The following is a 25158-nucleotide window of genomic DNA, read 5'->3' on the forward strand; positions in this document are numbered from 1 at the left end:
ACGGTTCTTCCTGGTGCGCAAGAAGGACCAGAACGAGTTCAGGCCCATTCTGGATTTGCGACAAGCAAACAAATGGATTCGCAGAGAGAAATTTTGCATGCTGTCTTCGCACCAGATCTATCCCCAGCTGCAAAGAGGAGACTGGCTTTGTGCTATAGATCTACATGATGCGTTCCATGTGCCCATTGCATGGAAACATCGGAAGTTCCTGCGCTTTCTAGTCTGCGCCAACCACTATCAGTACACCGTACTACAGTTTGGACTGAAGTCTGCACCCAGGACTTTTTCAAAGTGCATGGCAGTACACCTGAGAAGGAACAAGGTGTTTTGTCTACCTGGACGACTGGCTGATCAAAGCCTCCACCTTCCAGGAAGCGCAATTGCACTTCAAAGTGACGGCCGTTCTGTTGAACCAACTGGGGTTGCACATAAACATGTCCAAGTCCGTTCCGACTCCTGTCCAGTGCCTGCAGTACTTGGGAGCCTCCATCGATACTCTTTCAGCAAGCGTGTCTCCTTCGGAGGAGCGACGCTTATCGATCCTTCGTAAGGTTCAGGCTCTCAAAACTGTTCCATCTACGAAAGTGAGGACGGTGTCTTCTCTACTGGGGTCGATGGCCTCTTGCATCTTCCTCACGCCGCACGCACGCCTTCACATGAGGCCGCTGAAGGGATGTCTGGAGGATCAGTGGGACCAGAAGCGGGGGAGCTGGGACGGCATGATCCGACTTTCTCTTTACGCTCAGCAGTCCCTGAGATGGTGGTGCGCAGCAGAGAATCTCCTCAAGGGGGTTCCATTCCACAAGGACATTCCCATTCAAACTATCGTCACGGATGCTTCTCTCCACGGCTGAGGAGCGCATTCAGACCATCTACAGATCCAGGGAACGTGGTCCCCGGCGGAATCCACGTATCACATCAATTTCCTGGAACTCAGATCTGTTCACTTGGCGCTGAAGGCCTTTCATCCGTCCTTCCAGACCAGCTCCTTGATTGTACAGACGGACAATACGACCACAATGTATTACCTTAACAAGCAGGGGGGCTCGAGATCGGGCACACTGTCACAGGAAGCGCAGGCGATCTGGCACTGGCTGCTAGCCAGAGGATTGACGATAACGGCTACCCATCTGCCAGGTGTACAGAATGCTCAGGCGGACGCACTAAGCAGGCTGGTGCAAGAAAACCACGAGTGGGTTCTAAACGACGAAGTGCTAGGAAACATCTTCGACAGGTGGGGCACTCTGGACGTAGATCTGTTCGCCACCGCCGAAAACAAAAATGCCGAGACTTCGCCTCCAGGTATTACCAACCGGGGACTCTGGGGAACGCGCTATGGATCAACTGGTCGAACAGCTTTCTGTACGCTTTTCCACCCATTCCCCTGATTCCGGCAGTACTCATCAAGCTGTCTCAGTCCAGAGCACGGATGATCCTCATTGCTCCGGAGTGGCCTGACAGTGGTGGTTCACGGACCTGCTTCACCGGTCTCTCCTACCCCACGTGCGGCTGCCGTGTCGGCCGGACCTTCTCACGAAGTTCGGGGGGCAGATGGTGCACCCCAACCTCTCATCGTTGAGTTTAGCGGCATGGCTCCTGAGATAGTGCAATATGGACATCTGAATCTTCCAGAGGATTGCATGGACATATTGAAGGAGGCTAAGCGACCTTCCACTAGGACTTCTTACTCTTACAAGTGGAAAAGGTTCTGCATCTGGTGTACTTCCAAGGACTATGATCCGACAACCTGCAAGGAAGATTTCATTCTTCCTTACCATCTGCATTTCGCTCAGTCGGGCCTTAATTTCCATTCCATTAAGGTACACCTTGCAGCATTAACTGCATATAGGAAATGCCCTTCACAGACATCCTTCTTCCAGATCCCTGTGATTATAGATTTTTTGGAAGGATTGAAGAAAGTGTTTCCTCCTGTTCGGCGTCCTTCGCCATCATGGGAGCTGAATGTGGTGCTGTCCAGGTTAATGAAGGAGCCTTTTGAACCTATCCATAAGGCTTCTCTACAGCACTTGTCGTGGAAGGCGGCCTTCCTAGTGGCCATTACATCGGCCCGCAGGGTGAGGGAAATTCAGGTATTGTGTTGCCAAGAACCTTATACTGTATTTCATGCTGCTACGTTTGTGATGCGTACTCACCCTAAGCTCCTTCCTAAGGTGATCTCTGATTTCCATGTCAATCCGACTAGAACTTTACCTACGTTTTTCCAGAATCCTTCCACTCCAGTGGAAAGGTCTCTACATTCCCTGGATGTCAGAAGGGTGTTAAAATTCTACCTTGATAAGACCAAGGACATTCGTAGGTCAGACCAATTGTTTGTCAACTATGGGTCGGTCAGGACTGGTCTTGCCACCTCAAAACAGTCCATCTCTAGGTGGATTGTGTCCTAGTATCCAGTTATGTTATCAGAAAGCTAACAAGACTGTAGGGGGTAAGCCTAAGGTTCATTCTACCAGGGGCAAAGCAGCAACAACGGCTTTGCTCCGTAATGTTCCCATTGCAGATATCTGCAGGGCTGCTACTTGGAAGTCGATCCATACCTTTGCTAGTCACTGCTGTCTTGACTCTGATGCCAGGGCAGATGCTCAGGTTGGGCCGGCTTCTTTGAGGAATCTGTTTGCACAGTAGTGGTGTTGTTTTTCTTCCACCGCCAGATTGATTGTTGGGATGGGCTTGCCATTCTATTCACTAGATTATGACTATACACAGAGATCCCCTACTACAGAAGGAGTAGTTTCTTACCTTAACTCCAGTTCTGTAGTAGGGGAATCTCTGTTCTACTCATAAGCGCCCGCCCTCCTCCCCGGTGGAGAAAATGATAATGTACTGTGTGCTACAGGCCTTGCTTTATACACCGTCAAAAAGAACTGAAAGTAAAAGGACTTTGGCTGTGCATCCTGGGATACCGAGGGTCTCTGGAGAGTTCCTTAAAGGCATGGTATCCCTTTTCCAGACACATAATGGCAGCTTGTCTGTCCAACCCTTTCTATCATTTCAAGGATTTTGGTGAAGTGGAGTTTTCTCTGAGGGAAACTTGGTAAAATGTGTAAAATCTGACATTGTTGGCTATCCTTTTCACTGTTTAGATGAAGTGGTGGCCATTGTAGCCTTATAAGTGTTAGGCTGCATTATTTGTCTTGATTTTCTCCTAAGTGTCTATGCAGGACTGCAAAGAAGACCGCTTAAGAGATTATTTTTGATTGCTCCGGGGTCCACGCACATGGGTGGGACTATTCACTAGATTATGACTATAACAGAGATACCCCTACTACAGAACTGGAGTTACAGGTAAGAAACTACTCCTTCTCTAGCACACCTCAAGAAGGAGGCTAAAACCTTCCTCATGGGTAAATTCCTTGCCTAATGCCTGACCACAAATCTGATGTTTCTAAGACTATCGTTCTTCTCAGATCACCAACCCTCCCCACAGAGAGTTTACGGGGCCTTTAATTTCTTTACTGAATCTAATTTTGATTGCAATCTTACCATGGTAGCCCCAATATCCCTATGTTCCCCACACCCCTGTCCCTTCACATCCCTTTGTACAGTTTCTGTATACTTCTGCACATTGACTTTGTTGGAACACTGTGATATTTCCTATAAAGCGCTCTGATACCCTCACGGGTCAAGTTCGCGCTCTATAAAACACTAAAATAAATTAATAAATGTAAGCAGTTTAGGTTTGTGTTGGTCATAGGGGCTTCAAGGCTCCAGACTTGGTGAGTACTCAACTTATACAACCTCAATAGGCATACAATACTGAGAATGACTGGAATTGTGTTACCACAAGACTGCAGTGCTGATGTGAGTTAAATGTAGTATCTAGATTTGAAGGGCTGTCAAGGTTGCAATGTTGGAGAATCTAATCCTTTTTGAATTGGTTAGGATGGCGCATGTGGTGTTGGTTATGAGGTTTGAAAGCCTGTAGTACTGGAGTACTGAAGGGTTGATAGTGTTGTACAGCCTGTGCTTTATAGACTATTATTTACACTGATGTAACATCTAATAAAATATTGAGACAATAGTATGCTTTATATAGGATTTTAGCATTTGAGACTTTCCATCCATTAGTCCAGGATCCTTTTTTAATAGATTTCTCTGATCTTTCCAGCTATGCCGGGCATGGTGCTGGTGCCTACTTCCTTGATGGTCAATCCCTCGTACGGCTGGATTGTAGTGCTGTGTCCTTGCTGTTTGGCTGCAGCAGTGCTGCTCTGGCTGTGCGTGGAAAGTTGGAAGGAGCTGGTATTATCCTTAAGTACCTCATGGCGGGATGGTGAGTTGAATCTTCCTGCATACCATCCTTAAACTATATAGCATGGGGATTTAAAGTTTGGGAGTAAGAAATGTGTCCTTATCACTTTTTGTGGAATGGGAGCTTCTTGAGATCAATTACCAAAACTTCCCCAAACTACAAAAGATTTTCAAAGATGCATGCTTAATCTTTAAATCATTTCCAGATCTACAGCCTGTTTCTAATGGATATTTCTAACTACAGATTCCTCACCTTGTGAAATACCCAGACACCTGCTGATCTTTAAGCTATTGTGATTGCTCCTGCATTCCAGCTGGTTGCATTATCTGCCTCCTCCATGACGCCGTCCTGTCTAGAAAAATGGGCCAGTGTTGCATCTAGGTGCCACCCTGGATGCTGATGTCGGTTCCCTCTTTCTGTGCCCCTTCCCCACAGATCCAGAATCTAGCTCCCTTGAATTTCAAACCCTTTAGAATATTCTCACCTGAACTGGACACTGTTCACACATGTCTCCCCTCTGAACAGCTTTTAAACCGCGCCACAAGTGTCAAAGCAGTTGTCATGAATGTGCATGACTGGTTTTTTTATCTTAGTCACAAAATATAACTCGTCCTGAGACAAATTCTCCCTGATAGAGCTGAAAGCCATCTGGGAAAAGGGCTCCAAACTTGACGTTGTCAAGGCTAAGAAACCAGGTACGTCTTGTTTCAGGTTGCAAGGCAATTCTGGGCCTGCTCATGATCTTTAGATCTATCCAAGACGATAGAGAGAGACCAGTAAAAAATAAAGTCCAAACTGGATTCTTCGTGCTGTCAACTCTCCCATTTCAGGCAGAGGTCCCTTAGTCGGCCCAACTTTGATCAGATTCCAATCCTGCAGCCAGTGCCCCCATAGTTCATTGGGTCATCGCTGAAGAGTTGCAGAAAGATGATTCCACTGTATCCATACGGTGTGCTTTCAAGCCCCCTACTGTAAGACCTCCAATTGCGCTTTCACTTGTGGGCCCGGCCTCCGCCTCCTCCACTTCCACTGCTGGGCTGTGCATTCGTGCAATATACACATGTACTGGTTGCTCCTCTGTCAACAGCCCTGGTTCCAGTGGCTTTTGTTCCAGATTCTTCTGGGTCCAGAGCAGACTTAAGCTAGGGCTGAAGTTTCCCATGTGGTGCTTACCATAAACAAAGCTCACCTTGGTATGAGGAAAACGTCCATGTTCCCTTTGCCCCAGAGAGAGTTTGAATAATATAAAGGCCTTCTATGGCTCTAACTCCATGCTGTTCAGGGTCTTGAGAATATTTCCCACAATGAAAGCAGAGGAAGTGGACAATTTGCTCCCCCTTAGTGCTGTCTCCTATCTTTTTTTTGTATTTTTTTTCACTTTTTTATTAAATAAGAAATTATACACAAGGCAGTAAATTGTACATTCGGACATGTGTTACAACGGGGGGAAAAATCGCCTTGCAATATAATACAGAAATCATTGATGTAAGAGGGGGGGCCAGTGAGGAAACAAGAGCAGTAATCACATAAGATGCACAAGACTTGGAGTGTCGGATCAGGGGTAAAGAGGAACCTCTGGAGTCTCGACGAATGGAGGTGTACATATGTTTCCACAGTAGGAGTTCCACTGGCCCCAGATTTTATTCCACTTCCTAGGTCTGCCCCTAGCTACATACACCGTCTTCTCTCTAAACATGCACCAGTCCATGTTCTCCTTCCACACCGATACCGTGGGCGGCCGCTGGGAACCCCACAACTGTACGATGTCTCTTAGCAATCATATTCCCAAGGGTCGCCCACTGCCTCTGTGCCACATCATAATCATTCGGCTCCCAGACATTGAACAGGCAGTGCCTGGCCTCTGGCAATAATGCCACTCCCGTGACCCTTTCCATCACAATATGGACACGATTCCAATACACCACTGCCTCCGGACACTCCCAAATTATATGGAGGATGGTTCCGACCAGTCCACATCCACGCTTACATAACCCATCCAAGGAATAACCCATATGAATCAAGCGCGGGCCAGTGAACTATACACGATGTAGGATTTTGAGCTGCACGAGTCGGAGACGGGCCGGAATCGCGACCTCCTTAGGCGAGGATAGCGCAGATTCCAGTCCTCATCGTCCAACTGTAAGCCGTCACTGGTCCAAACCTCCCTGAGACGCACCAACAGACCCGACCGATCATTAATCAATTTCTTGTATATCAAAGAAATAGTGCTGTCGGGCACGTAGCCGTCAAACACCCGATCTTCGAGTGGGGAAGATTCGGGGATGTTAGTGCCCCCAGGAAAAACTGAACTCAATGCGTGGTGAATCTGTACGTAACGAAAGAATTCCCTGTCACTCAACTCATACTCGGTCTTCAACGCCCCGAAGGTCTTGATTTTACCCTTGACCCAAAGATCACTCACCCTACTGATATCAATCATATCCCACTTTTCAAATCCTTTCGTCTTCCAAAGGCATCCCAGTCTTTCAGATGCATACAACTGAGTCGCTCGGGTCAGTAAATCCCTCCATCCCATTGCCGCATTCGCGTCGTGCCACACTCGTATCACAATCTTGGTGGGTCCCGATAGTTCCCTTCCTGCTACTTTGGAATAAAGCGCCCTATTGTAGTTCCCGCTCGGTAACAAATATTTATCCATCTCAAATGCCGGGTTAGAGGCCTGCGCGTACGTTCCATGATTAATCGCTCCCAGCTGAGAGGCCCAGTAATATCGCCTGATATCCGGATGTGCTATACCCCCGTCAGACCAGGGGAGCGTAAGCTTAGGAAGGGCAATACGCGGGCGTCCATCCCAGAGCAATTGCCTCTGAAGACTCTCCACCTCTCGAAAGTAACTCGCCGGAATAATATCAAATGTATTCTGGAGAGCGTATAAAAATCGCGGTAGGGACATCATCTTAAAAAGAGCTGTGCGCCCAAGTGGCGAAAGCGGTAGCTTGCGCCAACCCACAACGTCCATTTTTAACCTCTGAAGAGGAGGGAGCAGATTACGTTCATAGCGAGCCGCTGGATCCAAAGATATAAAAATCCCCAAGTATTTAAATCCGGTTTGCGAGACCTGGACGGGGCACCCACGCGGCAGGGAGGGGGCACCACCCGAAAGCACATACACACAAGACTTGGCCCAATTGATCACTAAGCCAGAATTTCTACCAAACGAGGTGAGCACATCAATCAAAACATTCAACGATTTTCATGGGGACGTAAGGTACAACAGAATATCGTCAGCGTAGAGCGATATGCGATCTTCGAATTCCGGGGTCCATTGAATACCCTTCATCGAATGCTCCCATCGCAACCAGGCGACCAGAGGTTCCAGGGCGAAAAGAAGTGGGGACAACGGACAGCCCTGCCGCGTGCCCCTCCTGAGGACAAAGGGTCTAGACACTCGACCATTGACTACCACCTGCGCCAATGGCTCCTCGTACAAAAGTTTCACCCAACCAATGAACCCGGGACCAAAGCCGAATTTCGCCAGAGCGGCCCAGAGATATGGCCATTCCAGTGTATCGAAGGCCATCGTAGAGTCCATGGAAGCCAAAATGGCCGGCTCGCGCAGAAACGCGGCCCTCGCGAGAACTCCGTGCAGACGCCTCAGGTTGAGCGCTGTATTGCGGTGTGGGATGAAACCGGACTGATCCGGGTGAATCAAGTCACTATTTACTGTTATCAAGCGTTTTGCCAACAACTTGGCAAAAATCTTTGGTTCGGTGTTTAAAAGCGAAATGGGCCTGTAGGACGCACAGCGATCCCTTGGTTTCCCCTCCTCATGGACCACCACGATGGTAGCGAGACGCTGATCACGAGGGAGGGAGCCGATGTCCCGCGACTCTAGAAACATGTCGCGGATTTACGGCGCCATTGTATCAGGACGCAACTTGTATAGCTCGATGGGTAGACCGTTAGGACCCATGGCTTTGCCCGAACGCACGGAGCGAATAGCAATGGCCACCTCTTCCGCTGAGAGTGCTGCGTCCATTAGGTCCCACAGGCAAGGCAATGCAATGTCACGCAGCAACAGATGAGTCTTTTTCAGGTCTATCAGAAACCAGGGAGTACACAGTTTGGAAATGGTCCGCGAAACACTCAACGATCTGTAGGGTCAGTCACACACACTCCATCAGCTTTCTCAATCACTGGAACCACACGACTCGCCCTCTCTTTTTTTGTCTAGCCAGGCAATCAATTTCCCTGCCTTGTCTCCCACATCATACAGTCTACCCTGTTGCTCTCTACTCATGACTTTCGCAGCATCCGTAACCAGGGCTTTGTAATCTAGTTGTTTGAGGCTGAGGGTATGAAGCTTATCACGAGTCACCCCCAGTTCCAATTCCCTTTCAAGCTCAGCTATTTCAGTCTCTAGACGGACCAACTCCTCATTTTTACTTTTCTTGGCACCAGCGATTAACGATAGTGCCTGTCCACGGATGACCGTCTTAAATGCCTCCCACAGTGATACAGTAGAGGACACGGACCCCTCGTTCTCAGCAAAACACTGATCCAGGGACTTGATCAACTCTGCACGGGTTTTGGGATTGCGAAGATACCAGGGATTGATCGGGGCAACCCGACCCTCGTTACCCATACTAGTGTTCATCAGGAGCCACAGTGGGGAGTTATCTGATATGCCCCGGGCCAGATGTCTAATCTCCCTGATAGAGGAGGCCTGTGCCGACGGCATCAAAACATAGTCAAGTCTACAAAGACTGCCGTGGGCCCCAGAGTGGAAAGTGTATTGTTAGGTCCGGGTGCATCAGCCTCCAGTAATCTACCAACCCCAGTGTATCCAAGAACCCACTCAACCAGGATTGCGACCTAGGGAGATCTGTGGGGGTAGCGATCTAGGGTACCGGAGACAACCGAGTTGAAATCTCCGCCTATTATCAGGATGCCCTCCGGGAGCCCCAACACCACACGCCCAAGATCTGCACAGGTCGAGGTCTGCAGACCGGGCGGGACATATACAGAGCGTACCTGTGGCTCTTTCAGCGCGGGCCTCGTGGGAATCGACCGGAGCCGACCCTTTATCCCCTCTCCTGAGGGGGTACCGCTATCCCACTCCACTCCACCTCTCGCCACACCCGCTCTGCGGGTGCCGCTTCGCGTGGATAGCGAGGGGCTGCTCGGGTCTTCTTTCCTTCCGGCCATTGGGAGCAACGAGGACCTATTGGGAGGCGGAGCAAGCGCCAGGGACTACACTGACCAGGAGCCCTGTGCAGTGCCGGAAATTGCCGCCGCGCCCCCTGGACAACACGCCCCCCGCCCGCAACGCCCCTTTACTAAGGAGCGGATCCGCGTAGCGGGACGCGAGCGGGACGCCGAGCGAAGCCCGGGCAAAGGGCGGGCAGTCTGTGGCAGTCAGGGGCTGTCAGAGGCTGGGTTGGGCCACCCCCCTGTCATCGGATACCTCAGGTACTGTAGGTGATTGAACACTGGCTGAGGGTCTAGCTACCCCGATGTCCACTCGGTCGGGGAAAATACTAAGGGGAGGGGGTGGGGGGGGTCCTGGGAGCACGACGGTAGGCACAATGGACAAATTCATCACCAGAGTAGCTGCTGTAATGGAGAAAGAAATTGTGATGACGGAGCGACGTCTTTCACAGGAACTCCTACCGGCCAGACGCTCCTCGCTTGGGGCAATGGCGCTGGCCCAGTCGCCCACCCTTACCCACGCTACTCTCCCTCTCCCTTTGGGCTTGGTCGAACAGCCACGGGTGGCCGCTATTAGAGCAAGCATTGACAGGTTGGAGAGCTTGGTCGCACAATCGCCATCCCATACTGGCAGTCCTGCGGCCTTGGGTCCACGCACCCTAGACTCGCCGCGCCTCCATCGACCAGGATTTGCCATTGTTACACCCAGGTCCTCCACAGGCTCCGACTTTGCCGTCCTTCGTCCATGACCCTTCAGTTTGCATAAAAAGGAAAAGGAAAAGGGCTGAGAGTTTGCGGAAGGGTGTTTTTACCGCATTGCACAAGCGCTCAAGGAAGCTTGTTGTAAAGGACTTGGCCCCCAAATCAGGCAATGGTTCAGCCTTGGTGAACCCGGAGATGGTAGAAGGGCGTGTTTCCCTAGGCACTACACCTGAGGTTGCGCAGGCAATACTGCATGACCCAGCTTCTTTCAAACAATTCGAGGACCGGATTAAATCCTTACTAGTCCCGCTCATTGACCAATTTAAGGGTCTGGGGGAAAGGTTAGACAGGTTTGAGCAGACTACACTGGACAACTTCTTCTCATTGAAAACCCTAATCAAACTCCAGTCAAGAGCTAGGGAGGACAGCACGGGCGGGAACATGGGTAAGCGGGTATCTGGTAGCAGGCTCCACCCTCGATAATGACTGCACCTACTACTGCAGTCTGTAAGGACCCAATCATTGCTCCTACAACTCCTACCGTGGCTAATCCTGGGACCATCACCCATACTGTCCAGGTCCATTCAAGCTCTCTTGAAACACCTAAAGCTTCAACTACGAAATCCGGCCATCTTAAGTTGCCAGCTGATGGGGTCTCGTCTAAACGATTGGTTCAGGTAGCGGTCAATGGCAGGGGAGTTGGCCCTGCTCCCCAGGCTAAACCCGCTGCGAGCCATCTGGGAGTTGGCTCTTCAGCTGTCATACCGCCGAAAGCGACTCCAAGGAGCCCACCTGTACATCTCCCCCCAGAGTGCCACCCATATGTTGCTGTTCTCATTAATGTCCCCCTCTGAAGGATGCTCAGCTCGAAACCCACCAGGCCTTAAAGAATAAAACTCTGCACTGGTTGAAATCCAATAAGCCGCTACCTAGGGGTTTGGAGGGGCTGATTCTTGGAGTACGTACGGTGGGCTGGGTAGGAAATGGCAAGAGACGCCTAGAAGGAGATTGTGTGGTAGTCAACTTTCAAGACAGTAGAGTTGCACACACAATCTGTACCATAACCATGTAGCAGGCGGTCTAGGCATCGATGTGGTGGATTTAACTTATTTCTACCCGCGGCCTGTTATGAATTACTTTGGCTCACCCTATCCGGAGACATAACACAGCTACAGTGGTCGCCCAGAGTCTCCGGCGGCACCACAGTTCCACCCACAGGCAGCATGGCCAGGCTGGAAGTGGGGCTCTTCGGGTTACTGACTTGATGTTGCCTGTGGGGCGGCCTTGGGGGATTATAAAGCGGGCGGGGTCGCCTCTCCTACTGTACTGTTGACTAGCTCATCCACCCCAACAATAAACCATATAGCCCCATCTCCCATCCGGGAACCTGGTGGGGGGCAGGGTAACAATGGAGAGGGCAGTGGACCTCTAGTTCCGGTCAGGGCAGATGTCCGCTGTGATGACGTGCCCAACTGCGTCCCAGCTGTAACGGATCCAGGTCTTAGGATTTTCAGCTGGAACGTGGCTGGAATAGACAGGAAGCTGGCACTGCCGGACTGGAATGCCCTTGTGGAAGAGTACTCAATCCGCATCTTTCAGGAGACATGGAGCAGGGAGCCCACCCATAAGGTGGGATATTCTTCCTACTCTATCTCTGCTGTCTACCCGGCATCTGGGAGGGGACGCCCCTCGGGTGGCCTCCTCATTTGGGTGGCAACTTCTTTAAACTGTAGAGTCGAGGAGCACCAGACCAATTGCCCGGATCTCCTTATTATTATCCTAAAAGACGCCCGGGGTCGTGCCATCTTGAACATTTACAACATCTATGCCCGGGGCACAAAGGGAGGTAGACAGTCGCCCACTATTGCTCTCCTGGAGGGCCTGCTAAGGTACTCTCCATTTAAATCATGTACCCTGGTTGCGGGTGACCTAAACTGCACGTTCGAGCCCTTGGGCTCGGACGATACCATGGATTTGGAAGAGGAGGACCAAAGGAGGGGGATCCCGGCCTTAGAGCTTACCCCGATCAAGAGGTGGACTGAAGTGGCACTCCAGATTAACACTCTTAGTATGGAATTCGTTCTGAGGGCCCTCAATGGGAGGTCACATTCTGATAAGGCGGGAGCCCACACTTATAACAGGCCCAACCACACGTCAAGAATTGACTATCTTGACGTGTGCCTTTGGAGCTCGGTGAGGGACATGGAAATTATCACGTCCGTTGAGAGCGATCACAACCTGCTCTCTCTCGCTTTGACTCCCTGGTGGTCGGAGGGCAAAAGGGGCCCCTGGCCACGTACCATCGTCAAATTCGGGGAACCATCTGTCTCGAACTGTGGCAGGCGGCTGAAGTGGGCAAAGCTCACCCTATCCGCGGAGACGGTTGCAGCAATAACACTTCTTCTCGCCACAGCCCAATGTAAATTGGACTCTCATGAGGGTGGGCCTGAGGAGGTGTTTGGGACTTTTTGTGACTTGACCACGGCTATAAGCAATTTGTTTATTGCTCCAACTAGACATACTGGGGCTAATACTCGGGCCCGCCCATTGAAAAGAGAGGGATGGTATACCCATAAATGTGGGGCAAGTAAAAAAGCACTGTTGGAAGCAGTCAAATCAAAGTCCCAAACTAGGACCAGGCTGGCTAGAAAGATTTACACCCAAACCTTAAAAATAGCGAAAAAGGAGTGGGAGGAAAAGTTCTGGGCGGACCTTTTGCATGCTAGTCAAGGAAAGGATGCCAGGGGCTTTTGGAATCTGGTGGGATCCAGGAACAGACCTGATGGCACGTTGAGGACTTGTACTATCCCGGCCCAGATCTGGTTTAACCACTTCAGGTCCTTATACTCATCGGTAGAAGGGTCCCTCAATGAGCCATTTTCCCTTGCCCACTTGGCAGAGGATAGTGTTCTCGACCCCTTTACTTCACGGGAGGTTGCGAATGTGTTGGACCCGGCCTCGTGGCGTGGTCCTACCCCTCCCGCATGGCGGGCCCCGGACGACATCGGCCCTCCAACCAGCCCGGGTCGGCCCTGGGCACACCTCTGCACGACCTACAAACCACCCGATCCGCCCCCGGCGGCCCACCACCACTGTCACTGCGCCCTTGGGCCGCCCCAGCGTTACCGGTCCGGTGCCCACCAAGGACCCACATTCCAGGCCCGACGCCATCTTGGGCCCATCACGTCACAGGCACGTGGTCCCGGCCCAGCCGCGGCCCCAGCGAGCCCGCCATCGAGGCACCAAGAACCTCCGGGTGGTAGAGTGGCCACCCAACCAGAGACCAGGAGAGGGGAGTTTCGATGGCTCTCCAACCATCCCCGGACGCCTGGTAGCGATCGCCCTCCGGCCTCCCTGGGCGCTGGCTCCACCCCCCTGCTGGGTGTCTGGACACCATCATCCCGGCCCCTCTGACCCCCAGGCGAGAGGGTCCGGACATCAAAGGACTCCAGACCTATATCTGGGCCAGCCCCGGAGTAGGACGGGAGTTGTATCACGGAGTCGAAGCCCTGCGGACGCTGTCGGCTGACCCTGAGACGAACTCACATTATTGCCCTACCTGGAGCCTGCTGGCGCTGCCGCGGTTCACCTTCGCTGTAACCACCTTGGAGCCTGCTGGCGCTGCCGCGGTCCACCTTCGCTGTAACCACCTTGGAGCCTACTGGCGCTGCCGCGGTCCACCTTCGCTGTAACCACCTTGGAGCCTGCTGGCGCTGCCGCGGCCCATCTTCGCTGTAACCCCCTTGGAGCCTGCTGGCGCTGCCGCGGCCCATCTTCGCTGTAACCCCCTTGGAGCCTGCTGGCGCTGCCGCGGTCCATCTTCGCTGTAACCACCTTGGAGCCTGCTGGCGCTGCCGCGGTCCATCTTCGCTGTAACCACCTTGGAGCCTGCTGGCGCTGCCGCGGTCCATCCTCGCAGTAACCACCTTGGAGCCTGCTGGCGCTGCCGCGGCCCAACCTTCCGGAACCCCCCAGCTCGAGGATTGAGAGCTGTGCGTAGGGTCTCCTTGCCACCGACCATCTATAAGACTGTCCCGCTACCTGACCCCTTGTCACGAGACTTTCCCGGTCCCAGGATCGGCTGTATATATTGAAACGATACTTATTGCCAGATAAAGCTTGAAAACTCTATCTACGTGTTGTGTACTTTTGTAGTGGTGTAGTTACTCTGCTGTACGATTCTAGAAGAGGGCCCCCCCCCCGTCGGAGGCCCCCTCAACATCGCTCGGTCCCTTCTCTGAAGGAGGGGTAGACCTAGGGGTGGTCAGTCAGACACCTTCTGCCGCCCCCGGGTTCGCCTTTCCAACAGAATGTAATTAAGTCCCTGGTACACCTGAAGGCAGCCGGCCCTGATGGGCTCCCAGGGGACCTACTTCGAGCCTACCCGACTGAATGGGGTAAATTAGTAACCGCCCTTCTGAATGCCATCTTGGAGGGTGGACCTGTCCCTGAATCTTGGAAAGGGGCAGAGGTTGTCCCCATATTTAAAAAGGGATGTTGAAACAACCCTGGGAACTATAGGCCGATAAGCCTGATTGACTCGACACAAAAGGTGGCGGGGAAGGTGATTCTGGGGAGGATTCTTCATTGGGTGGACGAAAACCATATCCTGTCTGATTTTCAGGCGGGATTCCGCTCAGGCACGGGGACCATTGAACAGGTATTCAGACTGATGCTACTGCATTGGAAGGTGGTGGTGCTGGGCAAAGGCAGTCTTTACTTGGCCTTTATTGACCTGAAGACTGCCTTTGACCTGGTTCCTAGGGAAGAACTATGGAGGGTCCTGCATGGTCTTGGGTTGCCCCCCTATATTCTGTCGCTCCTGATCAAACTCCACACAGATAATTACACCCAGGTGCGTTGGGGCCAGAATGGGGAAAAGACTGACAGGATCCCAGTCTGCAGGGGCGTCCGACAGGGATGTGTGCTAGCTCCCACACTATTCTCCTTGTACGTTAATGGTGTGGTAGAGCACCTGCTTCAAGAACCAGCAGATGCACCCTCCCTGGGGGGCGTACGAATCCCTACCCTGCTCTTTGCGGACGACACCCTTCTCATTGCCAAGACTCCCCAGGGTCTCCAGAAGCTTCTGAATTGATTCCAGGAATTTTGTTCGGCAAGGGGCTTGGTGATTAATGTGGACAAGACAAAGTATCTGATCATGCACCCACCACGGAAACTAGGACGTGCTCCAGTCTTGAACTCTGTCCCTCTCGAGAAAGTCTCTGAGTTCGATTACTTGGGAATACGTATGAGCGATGCTATGAGCTAGTCACCCCATATCAACAAGATGGTTCTTAGCCACAAAAGGGTGGGGGGTGCGCTGTTAAGGGAGTATTGCGCTTCATCCAAACATTCCGTGGCACCACTAATTGTCATATACAAAGCAAGAGGAGTCACTGCAGCGTTATACGGGGCGGAGATATGGGGTCTCTGTAACTTGGAGGCTCTATCTAAGTCGGAGAGCAAATTTTTAAAAGACCTATTGGCTCTCCCCTGGAGCACCCCAACAGTTCCGGTGCTCTTGGACGTGGGCTGTAAATCAATCAGGGACCAGGCTCGCCTTCGGCCGCTGCTTTTATGGGCCCGCTTGTGGATGGTTCCAGAACTGAAATCCTATGCCGATGGGCTGTCCGAGGTGATGGGAATGGGGGGCTGGCACAAGTTTAAGTGGTTAAGGGATATTAAAAACCTCCTGGGGGAACTGGGTTTCGGGGCTTCTTGGGCTACAAAATCTGCCCCACCCAAAGCTACCCTGAAAAAACTATACTGGGAATGGGTCTCCTCAACTTATCGCAAACCCCCGTCACTGCAATTCCACCGCAGCCTTTCTAAGAATCAAGGACGTGGTGGCCTATGAACCCTATCTGGACTTGATCACCATGCCAGTTGATAGGGCTCTTTACTTTAAGTTCAGAGTGGGCACTCTTCCGATAGGGGTTCTCCTTTCCAGATGGAAAATGCCTGTGTAGCTATCGCCATTTTGTGCCCTCTGTTCTACAAGGCCCGAGACGGTGACACATATCCTTTTTGAATGCCCTGATTATTCCCGACCAAGGAGGTGTTGGCTCAAACCTCTATTTAGACTATTAGGGACATGCCAGCATTTGGTGGCGTTACGTATCTTATTAACTGACACTTCCCCCCCCCCCCCCCCCCATAGTTTGTGGCGTCTCAAAAGTTTTAAGATGGGCTTGGTTGATTCGCTCCAAAAGACTGTCTATTTCAATTTAATCCATTTTAAACTAACTTATTTGTATGTATCATCGGTACTTTGTACTTGTTTTAATCTTTGAATGTATTTTTAAATTGATGATCTGCAGTTTTAAATATGTATGTAATGCTTTTAAGATATATCTGCATATCGAAATAAAGCTATCAACAATATACAGAGATCAGCGAAGCGGTCCTCCCCTCCCTTCTCCCGGTGAGAGCGGCGTAGCGCCCCCTATCATCAAGAATCACTTAGTCTATTTCAAGGGGGAGAGAGGTCTTGACTAGGATGCCCACGCCCCTAGAGCCAGATGTGAACCTAGAGTGCACAGCGAGACGGTATCCTCGCCGATTCATGGCGTGACAAGTATTTCCAATCAAGTGCGTCTCCTGCAACAACACAACATCAGGGGAGAGGCGTCGCAACAACTGTAGCACTACTCCCCGCTTTATCCTATCCCCCAACCCATTGACATTCCAACACAATAGTTTCAACCCACTACCCCCCATCCCGGAAATGAATGCAGAATCCAACCCATCGCGAACACAGTGACCAGATCCAAGAAGTAAACAATACTTTGCCTTGAGAAAAAATAAAACACACCCAAACACTCCCCTCCACCCCCCAACTTGAACCCGTTACAATACCCCCCACCCTGCACCCCTGCGTTAGACTCAAAAGCCACCCCAACTTGCAGTGTGCCTGTCGCCCTGACATTAAACTAGTCTACAAAAAGAAACCCGGAGGAGGAAAGAGTCCCACTCCCCCGCCACCCTCGGGCATGCAACAATAAGTCCGATTAGTACGAAAGACATCGAACCAGCTGTACAGTATGTTGATTGTTCGGAAGACGGGAACCATATTGTCATTCTTGTTCCGACACGCCACCCTCAGCTCCACCCGAGTGCTCCGTTCGGTCGCTCCGCTTTGGTAATGTAGCTAGCCAGTCACTCACTCTCTCTGGACGATCAAAGAAAAACGTCCGGTCCTCATATTCGACACGAAGCCTAGTTGGAAATAGCATCGCATATTTTAAGTCCATGTCTCTCAACCTTCGCTTCACCCCCTGGAACCCCATCCTTTGCCTCTGAACGAACTGGGTGAAATCCAGGTAAAAGCTCACCGTTGTGTTTTCGAACTTCACGGGGCCGCCCACCCTCGATGCCTGCAGGATAGCGTCTCTATCTCGGAAGTTGAAAATTCTGGCGATGATCGGCCTCGGAGGGGCACCCGGCTTCGGTTTCCCACCCGGCACTCGGTGCGCACGCTCCACAGCAAAGAATTTACTCAGTCCCGTGGGGGTGAGATGATTTAGGATGAGGTCCTCCACAAGGAGATTTGCAGTGGGATTTTCCAAGTTTTCAGGGACCCCGATAATACGTACGTTATTGCGTCGGGCCCTATTTTCAAACTCCTCCAGTCGACGAACTATGAGATCATTGGAGGATCGCAGGTTGCCGACCTCCGTCTGCAAGTCCGGCACATCGGTCGTGAGGCTGGAGGTCTTCAAATCTAACGATTTGACCTTCTCATTAGTCTTCGATAAGTCCGCTCTAATCAAAGTGACGTCAATGGCTACAGTGTCGAGTTTAAAGGCGAGAGCCTCATATTGTTGGCCAATGGAGGTCTTCATATTGGCAATGGCACCCATCACATCCTGTAGAGCCAAGCCGATCGGCGCGGCTGGGTCTTCCTTAGCCTCTTCCAGGGTTCTACTCATACCTCCGGGACCCCTTGGGATGGGTATATCGATCCATGACATTTGTTTGGACAGTCCCCCCCCCCCTCCCAAAGAGGCGTCTTGGTTTTCCGCTCCTCGTTGTCGGGCCTGCCCGCCATATTGGGCAGTGTGCCCCCGAGGGGCCCGTGAGACCTGGTGAAAATGGCAGTTCGCGGTCAACCCGCTAGGGTCTTCAAAAAACGGGTGGCAGTAGCGGCAGCGTAGCTGAGCACACAGACACTCGCGATCAGTGACACACGATGGACCTGCTGAGTTCGGCTAGAACTCGGGCTGTCGGGTCAGTCTGGCGATCGAATGAAGCCAAAGACCCACAAAAACCAAACCGAAAGTTAACTCCAGGGCAATGAGCAGAACCCCTTGAGCCGTTGTTGTTCAACTACTTCCCGGGCGTCTGTGACTCGAGCCCCAGGTGTCGCCGTAGGGTGGGCCTCAAAAGTTCAAATTGTCGTTGTGACGGTTCCCGAAGTCCAAATCGATTTTTGAAAGCTACCAAGATATCAGCTGAGTTTCATCTCCAATAACCAGTCTTCATAAACAGGATATCTTGTAGGATTTATGCGGAGGGTGGCGAGGGTCTCAGGAGCCCTGTGCTCACGCGGCCATCTCGGATGCGCGCGAAGCTCCTCCCCGCTGTCTCCTATCTTGACCCACAAATGCCTATGGTTCGGACACTTCATCTGACTTGGAACTGAATATACCCTATGGGGCTTTGGTTGTATGTTGAGCTGAGAAGGTGCTATACTTGCAGCCGCCTAGATTAAAGACAAAAGCCAGTCTTCTGATACATACTGCAGACTCGCTCCCCTACTATGGAGCGCTTGTTGTCATTCAGTAAAACCTAGACTGAGACCCTGATGGAGGCCTGGCTCAACGCTTTCAAGATAGTGCTAGTGAGTCACCTAATTGCTAGATGACACAATTCAGACCTAGGTCATTCAGCTTTCCCGAAGCAGCTTCTCACGTCAGAGAGCCTTAAGCCAATACAATTTTTCCCCATTGTTTTATTAAACATTATCAAAGAAAATGGACACTGCTGGCATATTTTTTTCATTTGCTAGCCTGCTGCTTTAATCCTTTTTTGTGGTTTGTTTCTTCCTGTCAACATCCACGCCCCCTCAAACCTGGAAAATTATGTTTTGCCAGCATTACTAGATGCAGAACGTCCAGGATGTAGCAGGTTTTTGAGGTCTGGGCTGCATATCACGGATTGTATTGTGCGAACTATGAGCGTAGGTATTATAAGACCCCATGCTTTCATATGTGCCACCACATTTTAGGGGAATGTTCAATCTTTAGTTATGGACATGTCTTTTGATGGGGCACAAATGTTTGAGGACAGCTGTTGCTCTTGTAAGAGGTAGAGCATGGTCTGGGTTGTATTCCATGTTCTTCTTAGTACCCAAGAAGGGTGCTTATTGAGACCAATTTTCAGACCTCATTCTTGAACTTGTTTGTCAGGGAGGAAAAGTTTACAAAAACACTCTGATGGTCTTGGAGCCAAAGGATTCGATGTAGTTCCTAGAGATAGGACATGTACTTTCTTTGGCCAAACCTGTAGGCTTATTAAAAGTATTTTTATTTATAGTCTGGTTGGACCACTTTGAATTCACTGTACTAGCCTTTGGCCTGGCAGCCCATTTGCGAACGTCATGTCACTAGAGGCATATTTCTAGAGGTTTTGGATTCACTTATTCCCATACCTCGACTGCTGAAGGCGTGCTCATTTTGGGTAGTTTATCACTTTCAGACAAATCGTTAAGGTCTGCTCAGCGGTTTCCATGTATCTGGGACTTTCTGAATATGGTTGCCATGAAGGTGTTCCCACCACAGCAGAGTCCATGACTTCTGATGGATACTTCTAACGTATATTCTTCACTTTAGAATATCCCCCAGGTGCCAGACTGGAGGCAGCAATTCTTTTATTTTTTCTCTATAGCAGTGTTCTTCTTGGGACTATGTGGCGTCGTGCAGCTCTGTGTTGGCTCCATTCCGCTCTGGTAGTGACGGAGCAGAGCTATGTATAAACGCCACCCATGCCCACTGATATAAGTTGCTTTCTTTCTGCAGCGTTCTGATGCTCTCTCTGGACTTAGTTTTCTGAACACCCCCAGGCCCCACCCACAACGGTTCAGTGTGCTGGGGAACGACGTTCCCACTGAAAGACAGTTTCGTGGCACACAGACACCAGTAAGTAGATGTCAACTACGGACCCCCGCAAAAGACAACTTTGGTGTCTGGGCTTGGGACACAACTCAAAGTAGTATGATAAATGTGTCCTCATGCACCCAAAGGTGATTCAAGACACGAACTGAAGTTGTATGTTGTTGAACAAAAGTCTCAACGTAAGCATAGGTCCCGCTCCAAGTCAGAGGCTTTAAGGGCTCTTTCCTGGTCACTGGGCTGTTCTGCAAGTGCTTCACTTCTGTTCATAATCTTCCTGTAAGTTCAAATCCTAACGCAAGCATAGAAAAGTGAAGCAGAGCTAGAACCCCCATCTTGCCACTCTCCTGCCAAAAAGAAGGTGCAAGGACATAACAAACTAAAGTCTCACTCTTTTAAGGTCAACATCCCTTGAACAGATTCCTCAGTTGGTCCCGACACCCCGAATTTCCATAGGATTTTTTGACTCCTGCTACAATTTGACTCCTTTAAAGAGGCCAAGCTACACATTTTCAGTTTGCTGCCAGCTCCATTTGGTGTGCCTTTGTACCCCACAGAACCACAAGAACCACAAGTGGAGAAGTGTGGCTCACTGGTTAGAGGAGGCAGACCTGGAAGCAGAGGTCAGCCCGGGACCAGGGTTCAATTCCCGGCTCGGCGGGGTCTTGAGTCCTAAAATGTCCATGGACTCGACAATTCTCGCTCCGGTGCCTAATCGATTCATGGGTTCACACTCTGCGACTCTGGGCAATAGATTGCTTAATCTCCACAACGGCCCCTCGCGGCGGGATGCCTGGCTTTCACCTTGCGGATACCCTGCCGGGGTATCTCACAGGGGAATACCAGGACGGGTTCCCTAAGCAAGCGCTTAGAAACCAGTGGTGATTTGCGCTATACAAATCCATTTACATTTACAAGGGTCTCTTCAGGTTACCACTGGCTGGTCCCTTCCTGGCACAAACTTCCACTATGGCCCCACGATCCAGGTCTGTTTCTGCCACCCCTAGCACCACATGATGATCTGGTATCTGCCCATTTTGGACACCACACCGAAGTCCACAATATCTTGACTGGTCTAGAGCTACAAAATACAAAAGAGCAGACAGTTGTCATGCAGCCTAACTCTGACCCTTTGCCTATAGGACGTCGCAACTAGAGGGTCCATTATCTTTTCTGATTGCGACTCTGTCCTGTGCCAGGAGCAGGGTGCACCCCAGGATGTTGGTGAGTGAAGTGAATGACTTACTCCACCGTCGTATCAATGCTGTATACCTTGATATAAAGAATGACTAAGCGCTCTATACCTCTCCTGAAACAACTTGTTTAACTGACTGACTGAGGGTACTTGTATAGCGCACTTATGCTGAGGCGTCTTGGCGCTGGGTGGAGGGATCCGAGGAGCGCACAGTCATTAGCATTGTGTATAGAGCCTGGTTTTGATCTTTTTCTTAAAGATGGTACGTTAGGGCTTTAGTAGGAGAGAGACGGGGAGAGCGTTCCATAATTTGGCTGCCAAGAATGAGAAACGGCCCACCCTCCCCAACTGACAGTTTTTGTCAGGGGAGGGAGAACCAGCCCATAGTCGTCGTACACCTTCCGCCCTACCCTCATAGAGTGCTTTATGCACTAAGCATAGGGCTTTGAAGTCCACCCATCTTCTTAATGCCAGCCAATGTAGTTGTTTAATACTGGCCAAGGTGGAATGATGCTTAGGTAAACCAAACAATACGCTAGCTGCAGCATTTTGAAGTGACTGAAGCTTATTCAGCTGTTTCACTCCAGCACCCAAGGAAACAGCATTACAGTAATCTATCCTTGATAGGATAAGGGCTCCGACCACCGTCTTCCTAAGGGAAAACTGAATGAATGGCAGAATTTTGCGCAGTATCTTAAGTGTAAAAAACAGGCAGAGACCACTTGGTTAATTTGGGGAGCACAGGTAAGATTTTTATCAATGAGAAAACCAAGATTTCTGGCCTTAACCACCGGTGATGGGCAGATGCCGGCTTCAGGGGACCACCAGCTGTGGCTCCAGAATGAAGGTTTTTTACCAAATTCCAGAATCTCGTTTTTTTCGGTGTTTAGTCTTAAAAAATTAGCATTCATCCAGGTCATCACAGAGGAAAGACAATCACAAAACCGTTCAGCTGACAAAGTGTAATTTTGAGTGACTGACACTACCAATTGCGTGTCGTCAGCGTAAGACACAAGCGCTAGGCCGTGACTTTTAATTAGTCTTGCCAATGGTGTTGCATAGATGTTGAACAGGGTGGGTGAAAGTGCGAGCCCTGAGGGACCCAGCCCGGGAGTGTGAACTGTTCTGATCTCAGACCTTCCCAGTATAACTACATGGGACCTCTTTTGCAATTCTTTATTTGACAGTAGAGATCCTAGCAATGCAGCTGCCCTCAATTTAGACTAAAACAAATGTTTTGGCAAATTTTGGAACAGCAAGACTTGAGACCCCAATTTTAGGTAAGGATGTTTTCACAGATACTCTGTTGGCTAGTTGGTCACAGCAATACTCTTGCCTGTTTGTGAATCGTGAGTGGCCAGCCGTCCTAGACTGTGTCTGGTGACCCTTGTTTTTTCACCAGGCACCCAACTCCAGAGCTTTATTTTGCTGACTTAGACCAATAAAATGAATCCTAATTAATTTCCAGCCATTCCTCCGGATAGAGAATCCAAGAATATTGATCCTTTTGGCAAACACGTTTTTTTCTGATAGTCTTGCACTGTGACCTGTGAATGCAATTTTCCATGGTGGGCTGCTACACACATGCGCTTTGGGACATAGCCAGTGATATCTTGCTGGCAGTTCGGGAGGTTCGTAGTGCTTCTTTGCCCCAGGCAGTACATGATTGCAGGATGTGGGCAAGCATGTTATCTGCTCAGGTCTGAATACCACAAATTGCCTAGGCAGGGTGCTTTATGGCAGTGTTGTCTGTATGAAGTCAGCTGGGTTTTCCAGCAATGTTCAGACCTCCCTCTTGAACATGCCCATTGATTGCTCTCGCCTCTTTGACGGGAAGGTGGGCTCCGCTTGGGAATGCTTTACAGAGTGATTTTGTGTGGCTGTTGACCCCTCCCAAATAGTTTCTGCATCTGTTCTAGAAGTTTAGAGGATATTCTAGAGTACTTGTCTATAGATGCAGGCTTTCCAGCCCGTGGTGCAACAGACAATTCAGCCCTTCCAAGGTTGTTGACATTGATCCAATAGGCAACACACAGACCAACAGAGGTACCAGTTCTCCAACTCCTTTTACTCTTCTACAGCAACTAATGAACTCCTTTACTTCGCACTTGGGAGTGCATACCCAAACAATTGTGTGGCAGGGTTAATCATTTCCTCACAGGTTAGTAAAGAATCTCATTCGACATATGGGTCTTAAAAATCATGCAAAAAAGGCTGAGGTTCCTTTTCTGATGAATTCTTAGAACTGTGGATTCCACATCATTAAAAAATACCTAGGCTACAAACTGGAGACAAACGTTTTAAACAGTACTGCTCTGTGTAGGAACCTGGCTTTTTTGTAGTAGGCACTCGATGCAAAAAGCCCAGCTGGCCCTTATTGGTTTTAGGTGCTTACTTTAATAATACCAAGTCCTCTATATGTGGAAGTGTGGTCAAGCAGCTTAGGTTTTTCAGAGGGGAGTGTTAAGCATTTTTGCTGTACACACAGAGCCAATAAATGGTACATACACTCAAGAAGAAATCTGAGACTGATTATAAAAAATCTGTTATTTAAAAAAAATCTAATTTTAGACATAAGGATCATTGGAATCAAGTAAGCACTTTCGGAGATACAGATCTTACAAGAAGACAGTAAAATACACGAATATCATTTTTTAAGGTATGAACCTCGAACGCTGTAATGTTATCCTGTTGGAGGAAAGACATGTAGTCAATGTTAGGGGTGTCCTTTGGAACTTAAGTTGCTAGGGGGTGAAGTTCCAAAAGAACCACCAGCAGTTTGTTTACCTGCCCTGGCATGTCCAGGTGCTGGTCTGGTTGGTAGCCTCGAGCACTACACTGTTGAAGTCATCTGATAGAGACTACAAACCGCAGATTTCTTAACGTAGAATTATCCCCAGGCGTGAGACTGGATCCGGAAAAAAAAAATGTGCCCCAGAATCTCTGCGCTCCGGGGGCGGTACCGTGTGACTGCGCCCTGACGTCCGCTGGCATGGTCACATAAGCCCCACCCCGGCGCGCTGACGTCCGTTTTTTTTCTCTTTTCCGCGTCCAACGAGCATCCAGATTGTGTCCTGACATGTTTTCAGGCCTCCTTTTTCACACTTTGTTTTGTGGAACAGTGTGCGAATGCCTTCGGGCTTCGTCCTGTAAGGATTGTGCACATCAGATGTCGGCGACAGACCCTCACCCGATATGTATGTGGTGTTTGGGCGAGCACCATGACTACGGACTGCGAAGTTTGTCAGCACCTTAAACCGAAGTCCCGGCGGGAGCTCTGGATGAAAATGCTGTCGGTCCGCTTGTCCAGGTCGGGGTCGTCCCAGTGTCTGTCCCCTACCTCGAAGGCCAGGAACCGCTGATTCCGTCTGCGGCATCACCAAGGCCCCAAGGGCGTTGCTCGCCAGCTGGTAGGTCCTGTAGTTTGTCTCCGATGTCTTGTCCTCGTTCGGCGGAGGGCGCGGGTTCCCCTCGGGACGTGCGCCCCCGCCAGCGCCACCCTATTTGCCGTTTCCTGACGACTATGGCCCAAATGACAGCCTACGCTGCGTCTCTGCATGCTTCTTTGGCCCCTCCTCCACCTCCTGAGGCATCCGCGGATCCCTTGCCTCGCGCGGGGCCTTCGGCGGAGTCGCCGGTGGCTACGTCCCTGGCGGCGAAATTTTCGGCTTCAGGTTGTAGGAGGGTGGTGTTGTCAAGGGGTA

At 50.4% G+C, this 25158-nt stretch overlaps 1 protein-coding gene across 2 annotated transcripts in view; it reads left to right on the plus strand.

Annotated features, from left to right (window-relative positions):
• The window catches only part of ESPL1 (extra spindle pole bodies like 1, separase), a 588475-nt gene that overhangs the window by 537753 nt on the left and 25564 nt on the right, over window positions 1-25158 (plus strand). For both annotated transcript variants that reach the window (XM_078687592.1, XM_078687600.1), the window contains one exon: window positions 4127-4291. In XM_078687592.1, coding sequence (XP_078543718.1) covers window positions 4127-4291 — 165 coding nt within the window. The remainder of the gene's footprint in view (window positions 1-4126; window positions 4292-25158) is intronic.

Source organism: Lissotriton helveticus, chromosome 1_1 (genome assembly GCF_964261635.1).
Source record: "Lissotriton helveticus chromosome 1_1, aLisHel1.1, whole genome shotgun sequence".
Classification (NCBI taxonomy): Eukaryota; Metazoa; Chordata; class Amphibia; order Caudata; family Salamandridae; genus Lissotriton; species Lissotriton helveticus.